Source organism: Lagenorhynchus albirostris, chromosome 5 (assembly GCF_949774975.1).
Source record: "Lagenorhynchus albirostris chromosome 5, mLagAlb1.1, whole genome shotgun sequence".
Taxonomy (NCBI): Eukaryota; Metazoa; Chordata; class Mammalia; order Artiodactyla; family Delphinidae; genus Lagenorhynchus; species Lagenorhynchus albirostris.
Window position 1 is genome coordinate 57,850,946 of NC_083099.1, and position 16,705 is coordinate 57,867,650.

The 16,705-nt window shown below is 38.4% G+C and overlaps 1 protein-coding gene across 1 annotated transcript in view; it reads left to right on the top strand.

Annotated features, from left to right (window-relative positions):
• Nucleotides 1–8,128: 8,128 nt before the first annotated feature.
• KCNMB2 (potassium calcium-activated channel subfamily M regulatory beta subunit 2) overlaps nucleotides 8,129–16,705 on the top strand; it is a 29,909-nt gene continuing 21,332 nt past the window's right edge. The window contains exon 1 of the mRNA XM_060149239.1: nucleotides 8,129–8,247. Coding sequence (XP_060005222.1) covers nucleotides 8,192–8,247 — 56 coding nt within the window. The 5' untranslated portion in view covers nucleotides 8,129–8,191. The remainder of the gene's footprint in view (nucleotides 8,248–16,705) is intronic.

The following is a 16,705-nucleotide window of genomic DNA, read 5'->3' on the forward strand; positions in this document are numbered from 1 at the left end:
CTGTTTTGTAAATAGGTTCATTTGTATCATTTTTTTTTTTTAGATGAGAGCATGGGTTTTGGAGTTGCACAGGCTTGGGTTGAAATTCTGACTTCACCATTTAAGAGCTATGTGACCTCAGACAATTTATTTCCTTTTCTGAATATCAGTTTCCTCTCCTGGTAAATAGAGCTCTCATAAGGGTTACCGTCAGAATTAAATAAAGCAATGCATATAAATGCATTATTTATATAGGTCTAAAGAAATACTTCATACCTTTATGTTTATTATTAGCATTTCTAGTTCTTCTCTAGTAAAAGCTCTTATTACAGTTTATCTCCCTTGATTTTCGACTGAAATGGAAGCAAGAATTGAACCACATTTACCAAGAAGAGATAGATGGTTTCATCATAAATCTGTCATTTGTACCAATCTAGAAGGCACATGTGAGTTATGAGGTTTTCTCACACCAGCTGCGTATGTGTGATGCCCAATAGAGTGAATGTTTAACAATTAAACTGGTTTTAAATACGTAGCATGAAGGGAATCCAACTGAACACCAGATGTGATTATCCACTTGAAAAGCTCATTAAGAAGCGAATTATGGAATAGTGGACTAATTAAGACCACGTAGAAATGTGTTTTCCATTTCTGCATAGAACTTTTAAAACAATGAATCAAACAGAAGGGCCATTGGTATGGCCAATTTGGAAAAAAAAAATTTTTTTCTCCTACTTCCTCCAAATGGAAAACACTAACATTTGCTGAGTGTCTACTCAACATCATACATTATTTTAAATCATCAGTATAGCAGTTCTTTATGATATCTGTTACAACTTCGATTTTCTTTTTTTTTTTAATAAATTTATTTATTTATTTTTGGCTGCGTTGGGTCTTCGTTGCTGCGCACAGGCTTTCTCTAGTTGCTGCGAGCGGGGGCTACTCTTCGTTGCGGTGCACGGACTTCTAATGGCAGTGGCTTCTCTTGTTGCAGAGCACGGGCTCTAGGTGCACGGCCTTCAGTAGTTGTGGCTCACGGGCTCTAGAGCGCAGGCTCAGTAGTTGTGGCACATGGGCTTAGTTGCTCCGCGGCATGTGGGATCTTCCTTGACCAGAGCTCGAGCCCATGTCCCCTACATTGGCAGGTGGATTCTCAACCACTGCGCCACCAGGGAAATCCCACTACTTAGATTTTCTTGATGAGAAACATGAGGCTCAGGGAAGTTTAACAGTGTATTTTGGTTATGTAATTAGTATATTGTGGAGCTGGAGTAATTATGAAGGGATTTCAACCTCAAACTAATTTGAATTTCTTTCAGTTAAGCCCTGAGATCATCATTTCTGATAGCTGTTATGACTGTAGCTGTGATGCAAAACTTACTTCATCTCATTCACATGCATAACAACCTTATATTAAAGCCCCCCATCCACACTTGTCTGACCAGTCTGTCTCCTGGTCCAGATAGATCGTAAGCTCCGTAAGAGAAGAGTCATGCGGTTGTCTTCATCAGTATATCCCCAACACCCAGGCTCAGTGCCTGCCACATAGTTACATCTTCAATAAGTACTTGTTGAATGAAGAAATGAATGCTGTGCTGATTTAACTAAAAGAATAGAGTTCAGCTCCACAGTCATCCTTTCACAGGTGGCAACACTGCAGGAGGTGGGTGTGTGTGTGGGGAAGGAGTGTTTTGTCTGCAGTTATGCAATTACTCAATGACAGAATGGAATATTAGAAGCCCAGAGCCTCCAAACAGCTGAGTTCAATGAGCCAAGTTACTAGCAGGCTAAAGGACAGGTACATTACTTAACTTGAGTTGTGTCCTCCTGAAGCAGAAATCAAGCACATAACAATTACATGAACAACAGTTGGTCCACACGTGTCACAGAAGTCATAAGTGCCTCCCACACCCGTCACCAGCCACAGGAGTCCATACGTGGTCAACCCAGCTATTAAAAAGCAGTCTGAGGACAGGAATAAAGACACAGACGTAGAAAATGGACTTGAGGACACAGGGAGGGGGAAGGGTAAGCTGGGACGAAGTGAGAGAGTGGCATGGACATATATACACTACCAAATGTAAAATAGATAGCTAGTGGGCAGCAGCTGCATAGCATAGCACAGGGAGATCAGCTCGGTGCTTTGTGACCACCTAGAGGGGTGGGATAGGGAGGGTGGGAGGGAGACGCAAGAGGGAGGGGATATGGGGATATATGTATACATATAGCTGATTCACTTTGTTATACAGCAGAAACTAACACACCATTGTAAAGCAATTATACTCCAATAATGATGTAAAAAAAAAAGTAAAATTAAAAAAAATAGAAAGCATCCTGCACTAAAAATTCAGAGAATCGTTCTTATTTGATTCTTCTCAAAGAGGCTATAGTGCTCAGGGATACACTTCTTTACCTCTAAATGTGAAGAGCAAAGAGAACTATTCATTCTGTCTTCCAGGCATCAAATGGGGGAGAAAGGTATTATATTCCTGTTACGGCATTGTCAAGAGACTATTCAGTAGCACGTGCTATTCCTCCAAACGATATCATTTAAGCGGTGGACAGAGAAACAGGAACCCAGCAAAGAAATGGAATGAACAGCTCAGGAGTGAGAAAGAGAACCAAGAGAGCATTGTTCTGTAAGTCAAGGTGGTAAAGCATTTTTAGAAGAAGGAAACAACCAAAAATATCAAATTCTGCAAGCTGAGAGGCTAAATAAGGTGTGGAAAGACAAGAAGCTATTGGACATACCCACTGGGAAGTTGTAGCACCCTGAGAAAGAGCAGTTCTGGTATAGTGCAAATGTCGTTTGTTATTCTGACTCATCCATGAACTATCTTAGAAGCAGAAATGGGTGGCTTGGTGCCTGCACATAGAACACACTTATAAATGCTGTCAAACGGACACCCAAATGACATAATTAAAGCAAAGTATAGTGGTTCATTGAGGAAGAAAACATCCCAAAGATATTTAAAACTGCTCTTAAGAAGTACCAATGTTTTCTAAATTAAATCCCTAGGTCTAAAATTATCACCTTACATTTGGCTTCTCCCTCCAAAGGCCCAGGAGCCGAAACAACTCAATTCCTAGGGAGAACATATAATTTGCCGTCTGCAAATGATAAAATCTCATGCATTAGAAGCATTCCTAAATTTCTGTGCTTTGAGTGGCCTTTTAAGTTGCTGCTGTGATGTCATTAGTGTTACAATTTTACACAAGATTAGACATGTAATTAGGTGTTAAATAGTTCCACCAGCTCCTGCTTGCTGTTTAATAAAGCAGAGTGCGTTAAGAGTATCCCATATGCGCAGCTCAAGGCCACTGACACTAGAAAACCGCGTCTACTTTGCTCTTTCCCTGCCTCGTATGCCACTTGTCCTTGCAGCTGTCACCTCGAGGCCTCAGCACTGATGGGAAATGAGAAGCCACTGCACAGAGTAGCACTCATAGAACTGTTACTCTCCAGCTGAAGCTTCTGGAAGCAGGGGGAGTCTCCATAAAGAACTCAAATGAAACCGGAACCTGAGAGTTTGTAGCAGTGTTTCCCACTTTGGCTGCATATCAGAGTCACCTGGGAAGCTTTTTTTAAAATTGCAATGCCAGGGACCCACCCCCAGAGATTCTCATGGGTCTGGCTTGAGATCTAGGCCCCAGGATTTTTTTTAATTCCGCCTGATGATTATACTGTTCAGCCAGTGTTCAGAGCCACCACGTTTATGGTCCTCTTGCTGGGATGGGTATCAAGGTGAATGAGGAAGTATTTCAGATGTCATTATCTCAATATCTCAGAAAACTGTTTTCCCTCTGCCACTGACCCATAAGCAAAAAAATCAATAGTCTCAATGTACAAGTACAAAGCACCTTAACTGGATTTTTTTTTTTTACAAAAATATAAAATCCAATTCATTTGCTCTTAAAATTATTAACAAGGGGAAAAGAAGTAAACTAATGTTTAGCATGTGCCTTGATTTACCTTAGGTACTTTTGCAACTATTAACCCATTAATCTTCCAAGCAACCCAGAAAGGCAAGTATTATTATTCCCATTTTCACAGCTGAGGAAACTAAGACACAAAGATGTTAAACTGACTTGTCCAAAGTCACACAGTTGGTAGGTGGTGATGCCAGGAGGCAAACAAAGAGTCCCTGTCTGACTCTCCTGCTCATATTCTCATTAGATCATGCTGCCCTTTCTAAAGAAAACCTTACTGAGTGATAATTCAGCAAGCAACAGAAACTTTCTGTCCAAGTCAATAAAAGGGACAGAGGGAGCAGGACAATCAGGAGAAGGAAAGAGAGGAGGTGGGGAGTGGGAAGAAGGAACGGCATCCCGAACTAAGGAAAGGATCTGGAAGGAGAGGGTGGCTGCAGCCAGCAATAGTGAGCCACAACACAGGAGGCCGATGTCAGTACCCATGGTCTTGTTACCAAGCAAGGGCTCGCTGCCCAAAGCCCATAAAAGCCAATACAATGGCAGCAGCTTTTGAGAAAAGAAAGAGCTTCACTGTGAGGTTGACCAGCAAGAAGACAGGAAGCAAGGCTCTCAAATCTGTCTCCCAGATCCAGGGATCAAGGTGAAATTTAAAGGGTTAGAGGAATTTCAAACTTGGAAACTGACTGACGAGTCTCGAATCAGTCCATGTAAACTACTGGTGCTGCTGGAAGACAGATTTTTCTTATTGAAGGACTTCTCGCTTCATAAAGGTCTCTGGTGGCAAATGTCTATTCTTTGAGTTCCACAGACTGAAGATTCTTGGTCCAGGGTCATCCTGGAGACATGAGTTCCTGTCTTGCACACGCAGTGCTGTCTCTGTAAAATAACTCCAGGTCTGATTAACCAACAACATGTTTTAGGGAAACAAAACCAGTTTAAGCTGGTCAATGTTTTATGTATGCACTGTTTCAGTCATGCTTTCCAATAATAGACACTTATATGGTCAAGGCAGGCAGCAAACACAACCAGTGTGTCACTGTGTATCCTGCATTGTGCTAAAAGATGCATAAGACACAGCCCTGCCCTGGAATGCATTGCTCTAACAGAGGTAAGTACCAAGAATTGGAAGCAGAGCTGAGGAAGCTGTTTGTGTGGGTCAGAAAAGACCTCACAGAAGAGATGACATCTGAGATGACCTTGGAAACAGAGGTACGCACTCAGCTGGCAGGAAAGGCAGGCAGAGAGAAAGTGTGAACTGAGTCAGGGAGGTAGAAGCCCAGCGAGGTGTGTGCCTGAGAAATGGAAAGGGGCCCTTTATAAACTCCTGAGGCAAAGAAATTGTTACATTCTCCCTGACTCCTGCTTTCACTCAAGGCCAAGATTATGTCTTCTAGGACATCTAGTTTTCAAACTATACTCATCTGCAATCATATAGTCATGGCTCAGCCAGGTTCACCCCAGTTCCTAGGTCATTTAATGATGGAATTAGGTCCAGGTCTCCTCCCCTTGCCCTCAGGCCTGTGCATCCACTAACACGGATCTCTTTTTCATGCTAAGATTCCAAATTACAAAATTTTATAAAGTGCTTTCTTTGTCTCTATATCACTTATCTAACCACAATTCAAATGAGATGCTCCTTGTCTTATAAAGTGAGCAGAGTTGAGGTGATTACTTGAGGAGCTCAGGAGGGCTGCATCTGAGCTGAGGGAACCACCAAACCAGCTCCCGTTAACATATTCTCGGTGTTTCTCTGAAGCCTGGAACTTTTTTCAACCTCTACAGAACCTTTATTGTGTTATCCTTAAAGCAGCTACTCCCTTAAATTTTAATTAACAACAAGCTTAGCAGGTTTTAAATAACAGTTTGTCTTTGTGAAAGAAAACTGGGGTGGAAAAACGCCAAATCCATTTCTTAGGATAAGCTGAGGAGTCATTAAATCCTTTCCAACAAATTTTAGACAGTTAATTAGAATAAGTATACCCTTCATATCTTCCTTTCTGTATCATCTTCAAACAACAGAGCAAGGGTGCAAAGCTGAAATAATGACACACAGTCTGAAGAGTATCCTAAGTATATTAAAATCACTGCAACCCCTTTCACTTTGAATGATTTCAAAGCATTTATAATATGGACTGTGTGTCTATTAAATTCTGGCTAATAACCAGGAACAGGATGGGAGCTCAGTAATTTATTGCTTTCCCTGAACTGAACGTGTGACACTTTTCTTTGTCTACTCCAACCCAATCCTTGAGGAGTGACTAAAGTGATCAGAAGATGCCACCAGAGTCAATGTTGAAATAGCTTCCTGAAAGTTTAAGCCAATCCTCATTCTTATGAAGTAGTTCGTTCAGCTTACATTAAAATCATTCTTATTTCCTGAAAACTGACTAGTTTTAGTAACAAATTTAATTCCTATTCTATGTGTTTTAAAGATATTCAAAAGGAAACCTAAATAATTTTAAATATCCCACATCCAAGTCATTTAAAGAGCTAGCAGATTCAACTTCTAAATCTTTCTGAAAATGTCTAGGGCATCCATTCAGGTATATCTTTTCATTCTGGTCATCCATCCTGGGAGACCAAGATGGAAATATGACTTCTTACATCTACACTCGTTGTCAAACCCCAGCCATCTCCCATGGTCTCTGTTCCTTCTATCTCTGATGCTGATCCAAGGGTTACAGAAGGAGATCTATTTCCAGAAAGTCAGTAGACAATGATTTAAAATACACTTCCATTGATTTTTCAATTTACTGAGTCACAACATTTTGGAGCTGAGAGGGATTTCAGATGTTATCAATTTCAAACTTTCCATGTTACAGATTAAAAACAACTAAGTCCTAGAAAAGATAAGTGACTTTCTCAAGGCCACACAGCTAGTTAGTTTAAAAAACAAAAAATGGGGCCAATAACCAATTATTGACTCTGAGTACATGCTCTGAGCCTTAGCTGCTTAGTGTTTCCTGCAGACCAGCAACATCAGCATCACTGAGAGCTTGTTAGAAATAAAGAATCTTGGGTCCCCTTCCCGGACTCACTGAATCAGAATGTGCATGATCACAACATCCCCAGGTAATTCATATGCACATTGAGAATCACTGGGCTAGACAGTAATGTGTCTTTCCCCAGAAAGCGTGAGTATTGGAGACAAGTAGACATGGGTCCACCTTTTCTAAATCTCCTAGAAGCATCACTTTTAATCTAAAAATAATAGCATAATCTACCTTGCAGGGTTTTCATGATATGAGCATAACATAGATATAGGCATATACATTTCATGATATATACATAGACAATATATGCAAACTGTCTGGCATGTAGTATCTAATACAGCATATAGTAGTTAATATTATTTCCAATCTCATGCTTACCATTAATACTGTGCTCAACCAAAAGGAAAGCCACGAGTGACTATGCATCCATGAAGGAATCACCTTTCTTTCTTCCTTTGTTCTATTTGTTAAATATCATTTTAACTTTTATATGTGATTAAGATTTCTATGATATTTCATATTTATAACTTCAAGATGAGAGAACTAATCCCCAAGCCAAGTCAGGACCGAAAGAATACAACGGTCCTCTAGTATCTTGACTCTGGATCCTATAATCCTGGCCGTTAGGAGCCAGAGAATATCTGCTGCCTCTGCTGCCATTATTTTCTCCGAGACTCAACTGCCAAGAGATGAACCCACAGATTTAGCAACAGTTGAACACATTTAAAAGATGATCTCTCGTCAGTAAGATGTCACATCTGTCAGCATCAGGGAAAACAGTTTGAAGAGAAACAGAGAAATAGAAAAAAAATAGAACCAAACCTGAACCAAAATTTTGGAAAAATATAGAATAATAAACTGTACCAAATTATATTTTTGGAGGAGACATCTTAGAGGGAATATGGTAATAACATCAATTAGAAAACTGTGTTTCCCTAACGCAGTGGCTCTTAATCCTAGCAGTGCATTAGAAACAACTAGGAGGCTTTAAAAAAAATTGAATGCACATTTCTGAGGGAGGCACCCAGGCTTCAGTGCTTTTTAAAAGATTCCCAGTTGATTTTAATGTGCAGCCAGGGTTGAGAACAACTGCCCTACAGCAACAGAAACCTGGTCTTATTTAACATGGTCAATCCACTGAGAGTTACCGGTTGCTATTTGATACACAGTTCCCCAAACTTTAAGTACTGGATTTAACTTCAGTGTGTACCTCTTCTAGGTCTTTTCACCATTCTTCCAGGACTTCCACCATAAGGAAAGGAGCCCCTGGACCAACATCCTCTAAGATGTTTATATGGACCAGTGGCCGAACCTCTTCAACTTACAGACATGATGAGAAAAGGTAAATCACTGGGACTCTGGAGGCTTTTCAGAATCATTTAACCTGAATACCAAGAGAGTATGCCAAAGAGAAAGCATTAGGCAACTGAGCTTTATATTTTGCAAGTGTTAATGTGGGATGGGCTCTACATTGAGGGAATGGGGTTTTAGACACTTTGGCTGTCCTCCTCCTTGCATTCTCCATGCTCACTCCTACCATGTAGCTTTACAAAGGCTGTTCCCTGTCAGAAATGCCCTTTACACATGCACATGTACACACACTGGTCACTTAGCTAACTCTACCTCTGCCTTCAGATATCCATCCAATCAGAACCTCCCACTATCCTCTTGATCAGCACAGAATTTGTGTTTTACTGTCCCCTGAATTTTCACCTCCTACCACCATACCTGGCACATAGTAAGTGCTCAATAAATACTGAACTGAAATAATGAAAATTGCATTTCAAGGCAGTGGACATATGGCAGGGAAGGAAAGCAAAAACTAAGAGAGAATGAAAAAAGGATAGACAAGTCCATGGAGCTCTCAAACTCCTTGGAAGAATAGCCTGGGGTCGGGGAAGAATGGGGGAATAAGAAAAAAATTAAAGGGCAAAAGCAGTGATAATGAAAGACAAAATGACAATTATACAGCTCAACCCAGCCTTCCAACTTGGGAGTAAATACATTCATAAAATTCTCTGGCCATTTTTAATATTTGGTTTCTCTTTCTTTTTTTTCTTCTGCATCTCTCTGTTTCTTATTGACCTGGTACTATTATTTAGGTTTGATGAAGCTAAATTTTAAACACAACTGCCTATACCAACATATTGCAGCTTAGGCAAGGCTCACCTGCCTGCAGTCTGACAGAAATCAGGATTGATAAATGCGGGCACAAGAAGAAGGACCTGAGGGAGGTTTACCTGAGTGTAAATTTTATAGCTGGTACTTTTATTTTTCCTTTTAAAAATCTGTATTTCCCTACAGATAAAATCCTTTAAAAATTCTGAAGGCAAAATTGTTCTTCACAATAAGTTGGAAGCAACTTATTCACAATAGAAAATCTGTTAAATAAATCATGGAATGTAATGTACCACTTAGCAGTTAAAAATGTTTTGGCATAATATTAACTGACAAATCAAGTTGGAAAAGTGCATACATACTATAATTGCAGCCACAAAAATATATACATAGGAAAAGGCGTGAAAGGAAAAGTATGCTTCTTACTCCTCCATTTTCCAAATGCTTTGTAATATGTTATACTATCTTAACTATGGAAAAAATAGTGATATGATATTTAAGTAAAATAGGTTTTCACATGCTTTTTCTCAATGCTTAATCAAGTTATTTTTCATTTGCTTTCAAGCAACTAAGTTGAACCATCTTTCAGCAAGAGCTTTACTATAAGACTGAAATTTTGTGTCATTTTTAAATTCCATACTTTGTATGAAATTTCCTCATTTCTTTAAAATAAAAAAAGGTCACTACCATTGATGGTGCAGAAAGGCAGAGATTTTGTTGCCGTACAGGAATAGTGTGACTATCAATGGCCAGTCCTCCTTAGATTTTGAAGGTTTCATCAGAGCAGGTGAAGCATGATGTATTTGTTTCAACTTCTATTTATTCTCAATGAGTAATTTAATTAAATACAATTTTCTATATATATAAATTTTTTACAAACAAAAGGATTAACATTTAAGAAGCAATTACTCTGCACTGCATGTTTTCATAAACTGTTCTCTTCTAATTTGTAAGATAAGGATTATTATGCCCATTTTACAGTTGGGAAAGCTGAGGCTTAGAGAGTTTAAGTAACTTCCAAGCGTGCAACAACTAGCCAGTGATTGAATCAAGATTTAAACCCAAGGTTGTACTCTCTCCCCCGCACCCCATGGCTTACATAGGCTCTTGTCAAACATGAGATATTCGGAGCAGCAGTGAACAACCAAGACCACAGGGGGAAACTATGATAAAACAGAGTTGAAAATTGTATATCACAGGAGATAATAAATATGTGAATACGATATATTGGCAATATTTGTGGCATTAAAAGGAGCAAATAATTAGCTTCATATCCTATACCAGTAAGATTCTATAAAACTCTTAATTACTACTTTCATGTTTTCAGTAACTATGATTTCAGTAACTATGGGGTTTAAAATAATTAAAATATTGACTCTAAGTAAATCATTTTCAGCAAGTTTTATTTATGGGATGGGGATGCCAAGGCTTATGAAATCAATCTGCATGACTTTGGCCTACAAAGTCAAAGACAAATGGAAAAACAGGCAAAGAATACAGCAATAGAATCTGACACTAAGCCAGTATCCTTAGTTTGATGTTGGTTCATTTGCCTGTACCTCTTTCTTAACCACACCTCTGTCTTCACTGCCTAATTCACAGACTCTTGTGGAACAAGACTCAGATTTTAAAACTGACTTTAAACAGCAGCTATTGCTCTGCTTAATACTCTTGGTGGCAGTAATCATGGTGATAAGGAAAGTAATGACGGTTGATAATAAATCTAGATAATTAAGGTCCTCAAGTTAATTATTTGCAAATAAATTAACTAGGTTGTCTGGAAGCACTGCCCAGAACTGCTGGTAACTGTTCCACCCTCAGTTTCTTATTCTGCAAACCTGGCCTCTGTGTGTTCAGCTTCTCCAACTGTGCTCCCCCGGCAATCCCAGAGGCCAGGCAGCCAAAAACCCTTGGCTCCACTCCACACTGCCTTATTCTGAGACCAGAGACAAACTTGTCAGGATATCGGCTTCCCTAGGATTCCTCAAGAGATGCAACATCAAGAAATAAGCTTACAGACAGGCAGAGCAACCAAGTGGAAGTAAAAGTCCACTGAAAATTCTGAAACCTAATTTTTATGGTTCGAGGAAAGTTGAAGTCAACTTTATATTTTTTTCATTATTTTAATTCAAAGCCAGTCCTTTTTCTGATCATCTGCTATATGCAAAACACTGGTTTCTATCCTTATCCTCCATTCCACATGCCCAGCAATGTGAAGGAATATTTTTTCTTCCCTGAACAAATTTCTTTGTTAGGTGAGCCGACGTTAATCTCTAAATCGCAGGAGGCAAAATAAAACAAGAGCAGCAATAACTAATTTAAAAATTAAAGAAGAGAGAGGTTATTAGCCAAGGACATTACCACTGAGTGTTTATCAAATATTCTTTGGATTGTTTATACTAAATATTGAATTGGTATAAAGGAACATTTATCACATGTTACCATACAGAGAATGATGATATAATAAACATCTGAGTACCCTTCATTAAGCTTAAAAACTAAAACAATCAGAATTTTTGAAGCCCTTGAGGGTGCTTCCCTAAGAGCGTCCCCCTCCTTATCCCTGCCCCCACCCAGAGATAACCACCCTCCTGTTTATCATTCCCTTGCTTTTCTTCATGAGTTTGTCACATTTGAATGCTTAAACAATACATTGTTTACTTCTAAATGTTTGGAGACTTTACATAAATGGAATCATACCATATGAATTGTTCTGCAACTCGCTGTTTTCACCAAACATGGTCCCATGATTTATCAGTGCTGATGTGACTAGCTGTAGCTTATTTCGTCTGCTGTGTAGTATGCCATTATATGAATATACCACCATTTATTCATCCAGTCTACTTCTCATAGACATTGGCATTATTTCCAGTTCTTTTTGTACTGACAATGCTGCTATAAAATTTTTTGTTCATGTCTCCTGTACATATGTACAAACATTTCTTAGGTTTTACACCTAACTTGGGACTTGTCGATTCAAAAGTATGCACAGCTCCCACTTCACCAGGCAATGCCATTGCTTTCCATAGCAGCTATAGATATGATTCCATTGCTGTAGAGTTTTAGGGGTTTTAATTTTCATCAACCCAGAGGGTATTGTGCTTTCAATTCCCATTTTTCAGATTAGTAATAAGATTGAGTCTACGTCCCTAGTCCTTTTCTGTAAAGTGCCTGTTCTAACATGTGGCCCATTTTTAATTGGATTTTTGTCTTTTTCTTATTGACTTGTAGGAATTCTTTATAAAAGTCTGTTTTCTTTCATTTAAAAAATTTAATAGAATATAGAAAGGTAACCATTGAGAATGGTTGAAAACAAAATGAGAGAACTGGAAGATAAAGTGAAAGAAATACCTCAAAATCCAGAGGAAAATTACAAAGAGATGGAAATCTTAAGAGGAAGGATCAGAAAGTTACATGTGAATGATAAGAGCTCCAGGAGCGGGGAAAGAGATGGAGGAGAGAAATAACAATGAGACTTCCTTTTCTGACAGTATAGTAGACCAAATACACCAACCCTCCTGCAGCAACAATTTAAAATGCTATATAAACTATTAAAAACTTTTATAAAAGTTTCTATTAACCCTTTGTCTATTGTGTGCAAACAGCTTCTCCCAGTTTACTTGTATTTTCACTTTCTTTATGATGTCTTTTCATAAACATGGTCTTAATTTTAATGTGTTCTCAGCAATTTTTCAACATTTTGAAATCCTTTCCTATCCCAAGTTCAAAAGGGTATGCTCTGATACAGTTAATATTTTGTAGGTTTGCCTTTCACAATTAAGTCCTTAATCACCTGAAGTTTACTTTTGTGTGTGGTGTGAACTAGGCATCTATTTTTTTCTGTACAGATAACCAACTGTCCAGCACCTTTCGTTGGATAGTTTGTCCTTTCCTCAATGATCTAAAAGTATACATGTATCATATATTAGGTTTCCACATATGCATGGATATGTTTCTGGATCTCTACTCTGTCCCACTGGTGAATTTTGTCTACCTCAGACAAACACCACCCCTGAGCTTACAAACATTAGCATTATAATGCATCGTGATATCTGGTATAAAAGTTGCCCACCTTGTTCTTTTGTAATCAGGATTGTATTTGCTATCCTTAGATGTTTGCACTCCCATACCTATTTTAGAATCAGCTTGTCCAGTCATGCCTACCCCACTTCCCAAAAAAGCTCTTGTGATTTTTATTGGAATTTTATGAAAGCTATTAATTAATTTGTGGTAAATTTGCATCTTTATGTCACCAAGTCTTTTTCTGAATATGATCCTTCAAATGATTTGTATAATCTAGGTAGAACTTACCTATAAATAATCAGAGCCTGGTATTTCCATTATGAGGATATTTTAAATTGATGATTCAATTTTTAATGATTTAGAACTATTTAGATTTTCTAGCTATTTCAAAGCAGTTTCAATAAGCCATACATTTGTAAGAATTTGCTACATAGTTAAGTAAATCATATATCAAAGTTTTTAAATGTCTTGCTATAAAGTTGTTTCTAATATCCTCTATTATCCTTCTAATCTAACTGTATCTGTACTTACAGCTTTTAAATTCCTGATATTTATTTGAGTCTTCTCTAGTTTTTATCAGTCTCATCAGAGGTTTGTCTATTTCATTAGTCTTTTCAAAAAACTAATCTTTGATTTCATTGATTCTTTAATAGTGCATCTTTTATTCCATTTATTTCTACTCATGGATATTATTTCCTTCCTTACACTTTCTTTTAATATATTCTATTAATCTTTTCAAAACTCCTTACGTTGGATGCCTAGCACATTAATTTTCAGGCTTTCTTCTTAATTAATATAAACATTTAAGATTATTTAGTTCTATCTAATAGAACTAATAGAAGGTGAGGATGTACATACATCTCAAAAACATAGAAGACTTTGGTGGGTGGAAGGCAGAACAGTGGCTGTTTTAATCCATGCCACTCTCAGCTCTGCCATATGAGATAATGAGTTGAGTGCTCCTGGGGCAAAGATACATAGCAACTCTGCCTGTTTCAACTCAGCTGGCATTCAGCAATCTATTGCCCCACAGATTCACTTTGTAGGATCTAAGAGAAGGCACTTTTCCTTGAAGTCTGGAAACTAGAGCTCTCAGTGCCAGAAAAGCTTGAAATTTTCCTAGAAGGAATACTAAATGTATTAGTGGTACAGTACAATGGGCGCTGATAGGAAGAGAGAAGCCAGGAGTCTGTTCTAGCCATGGTTCTCTGGCCTACTTGGTTTCACTTGGCCATTAAGCCTCCCTACACTGGCTGCCTCAGTGTAGGGAGGCTCAGTATTGAAGCCTTTTCTAGCCCACATAAAGGAACATACTTTGTGAGCCTAATAAATGCAAGAGACTGAACATACAAAGGTGAATGCGGTCTGGCTGTAACTCTTGAGCCACTCAATATTCACTGGGCCAGAGAGGCATAAATATAAATATTTAGTATGTTAAGTATTATGGTTACTGTGGTTAGGTTTCTGAAGGGCCTCCCCAAGTTATGACAGATATACATAATTCTTTATTCACACCTTCCCTCCTCCTTCCTGCACCTGCCAGTGCCCCTCACCTCTCTGACTGCTTTGGGACCCTTTGTAGATCTGTCTTCTTGCCCTTTCCAAGTTCTAGTACCCTTGCTGAGTTTTGTTTCTCTGACTACCTAGGGAGTCTCATTAAAACCCACAGTGTTCATAGTTACTTCTGGACACAAATGATGCCCATATCTAAATTTTCATCTCCTCTACCACTGCTTTTTTTTCAACCCCTATTTAACACCTGAAATGCTGACAGAGTTTCAGAATCAGTCTCTTAGCCTCCAGGAATAAACCATTCCAAACAGCCAACCACACTAACGTGAGTGATCTTTCTAAAGTACAAAGCTAATTATATCACTTTCTTGCTTAAATTCTTTTCGTGGCTCCTCTAACTTCAGAAGACATACAACACCCTTTATCTCTGACCCCTGCCTATCTAACCAGCTCATTACCTGCCACCCCCACTCACTGCATCCTGGAATCCAACCACTCTCAGCTACCCTATTCCCCTTATCAACTGTTTGCTCATTGGAGATTTAATTCAGTCTATTACTGAATCCTTTAACCATCACCACTTAAACTGTTATGGCCACCTTGGTTTAATTAAACATGAATTAAAACATTCATGTTCATAAATCAAGTCCTGAGCCAAGTTATCCATCACCAATCTACTGAATGCCCAGTTCAAGGAATGTCCAATACAGTGATAGCCAATTTGCCTGAAGCCAAATTGCCAAATACTAATGCATTTGCCAGTTGATCTTTTTGGTGAATTTATCAAATTTAGTTACTTACCAAAAACTTTGTATAATCATTGTAACTCTCATAGTTCTATGGGTTAGTAGGAACCAAAAAGACTGCAGGGGACCCAGATTTGGGGCTTTGAGACTCTCCTCCTCTGTCTCTCAGTCTCTGCAGCCATTGTCCCTCTATCTCTCTGCCCCGCTGTCTTTTCCTCCCTGTGCTCTAGACACCCTCTGTCTTCAGGGTCCCCTGTTCTCAGGTCTTCCTCCCCTCCCCCCCGACCCAGCCATGCCCTACTGCTCTCTCTGCTCTTTGTTTCCTCTCCTCTCTGCCCCTGGGTTTCCCCCTCTCTAGGATCAGCAGGCCAGGCTACATTATGCTGATTCTGCTCTTCAACTTTCCCCCAGCAGAGGGTCCCACCAATCTTGTCCAGATCCCTCCTGTTCCAATAACAGGACAAGAGCAAAGACAAATTAAACATTTTGTTATAAGGACAAAATAAAACTGTTCAAATAAAACTTAGCAGAAACTTCAAAAAGCTGTTAAAAATTCCCACCCAAAATCAATTACCGTAATCTTATGAATAGTTAAAAGAAACAAATTTTGGTTAATTGATAAAGTTGCCAAATCTATCAAAGTCATGAAATTTGCACAAGAATATCAGTGATGCTAAAATGTTAGCAAAACAGCAAATAACTCTAAAAAGGACTTGAGTAAAATCATTATAAACAGAAAGGCTCCCATATGAAATGCTAAATTTTTGCTATATCTATTAGAAGAATATATTCATACACATATTCAAAAAATATATATCTATGAATATAAGAATTATTTATAAAGAGACTAAACTTCCCTCAGAAACTTACTTAGCTTTAAAAAAAACAAACAGATCTTAAAATACTGCTAAAAAGAACATATTCATAAGAAGAATATAATTCAATGTATTTTTAAAATATCACCTTAAAATATTCTTAAGAAAATACATTCATATTAATTTACTATACTTAAAACAATGCTCCTTAAAATAAGTTTTTGTTAAATCTGTGATTAAGTGGGCAAATTATTCATTTGGCAAAGTGATCCTTCAATAAATTGGCAAATTGGCTAATCATGGTGCATTAGCCATTCACTAACTGAACCTTTGGCAAATCAGCGCCCAGCATATTGACTTGCTTCCTTTCTGTACTCATTACAACAAGTCTCCTTAAGATGCATTGTAATGATTGGTATCTCACCCAGCTCCCTCAGGACATGTCTTATTCACTTTGTATTCCCCAGAACTTGGCACAGTACGTTTCATCTTATGAAGACTTTAAAATGTTGACAAATGAATAAACAAATGAATTAATAAATGACATTTACCCTGCCTTAACATGAATAGTTTTCTTCCTGCAGGC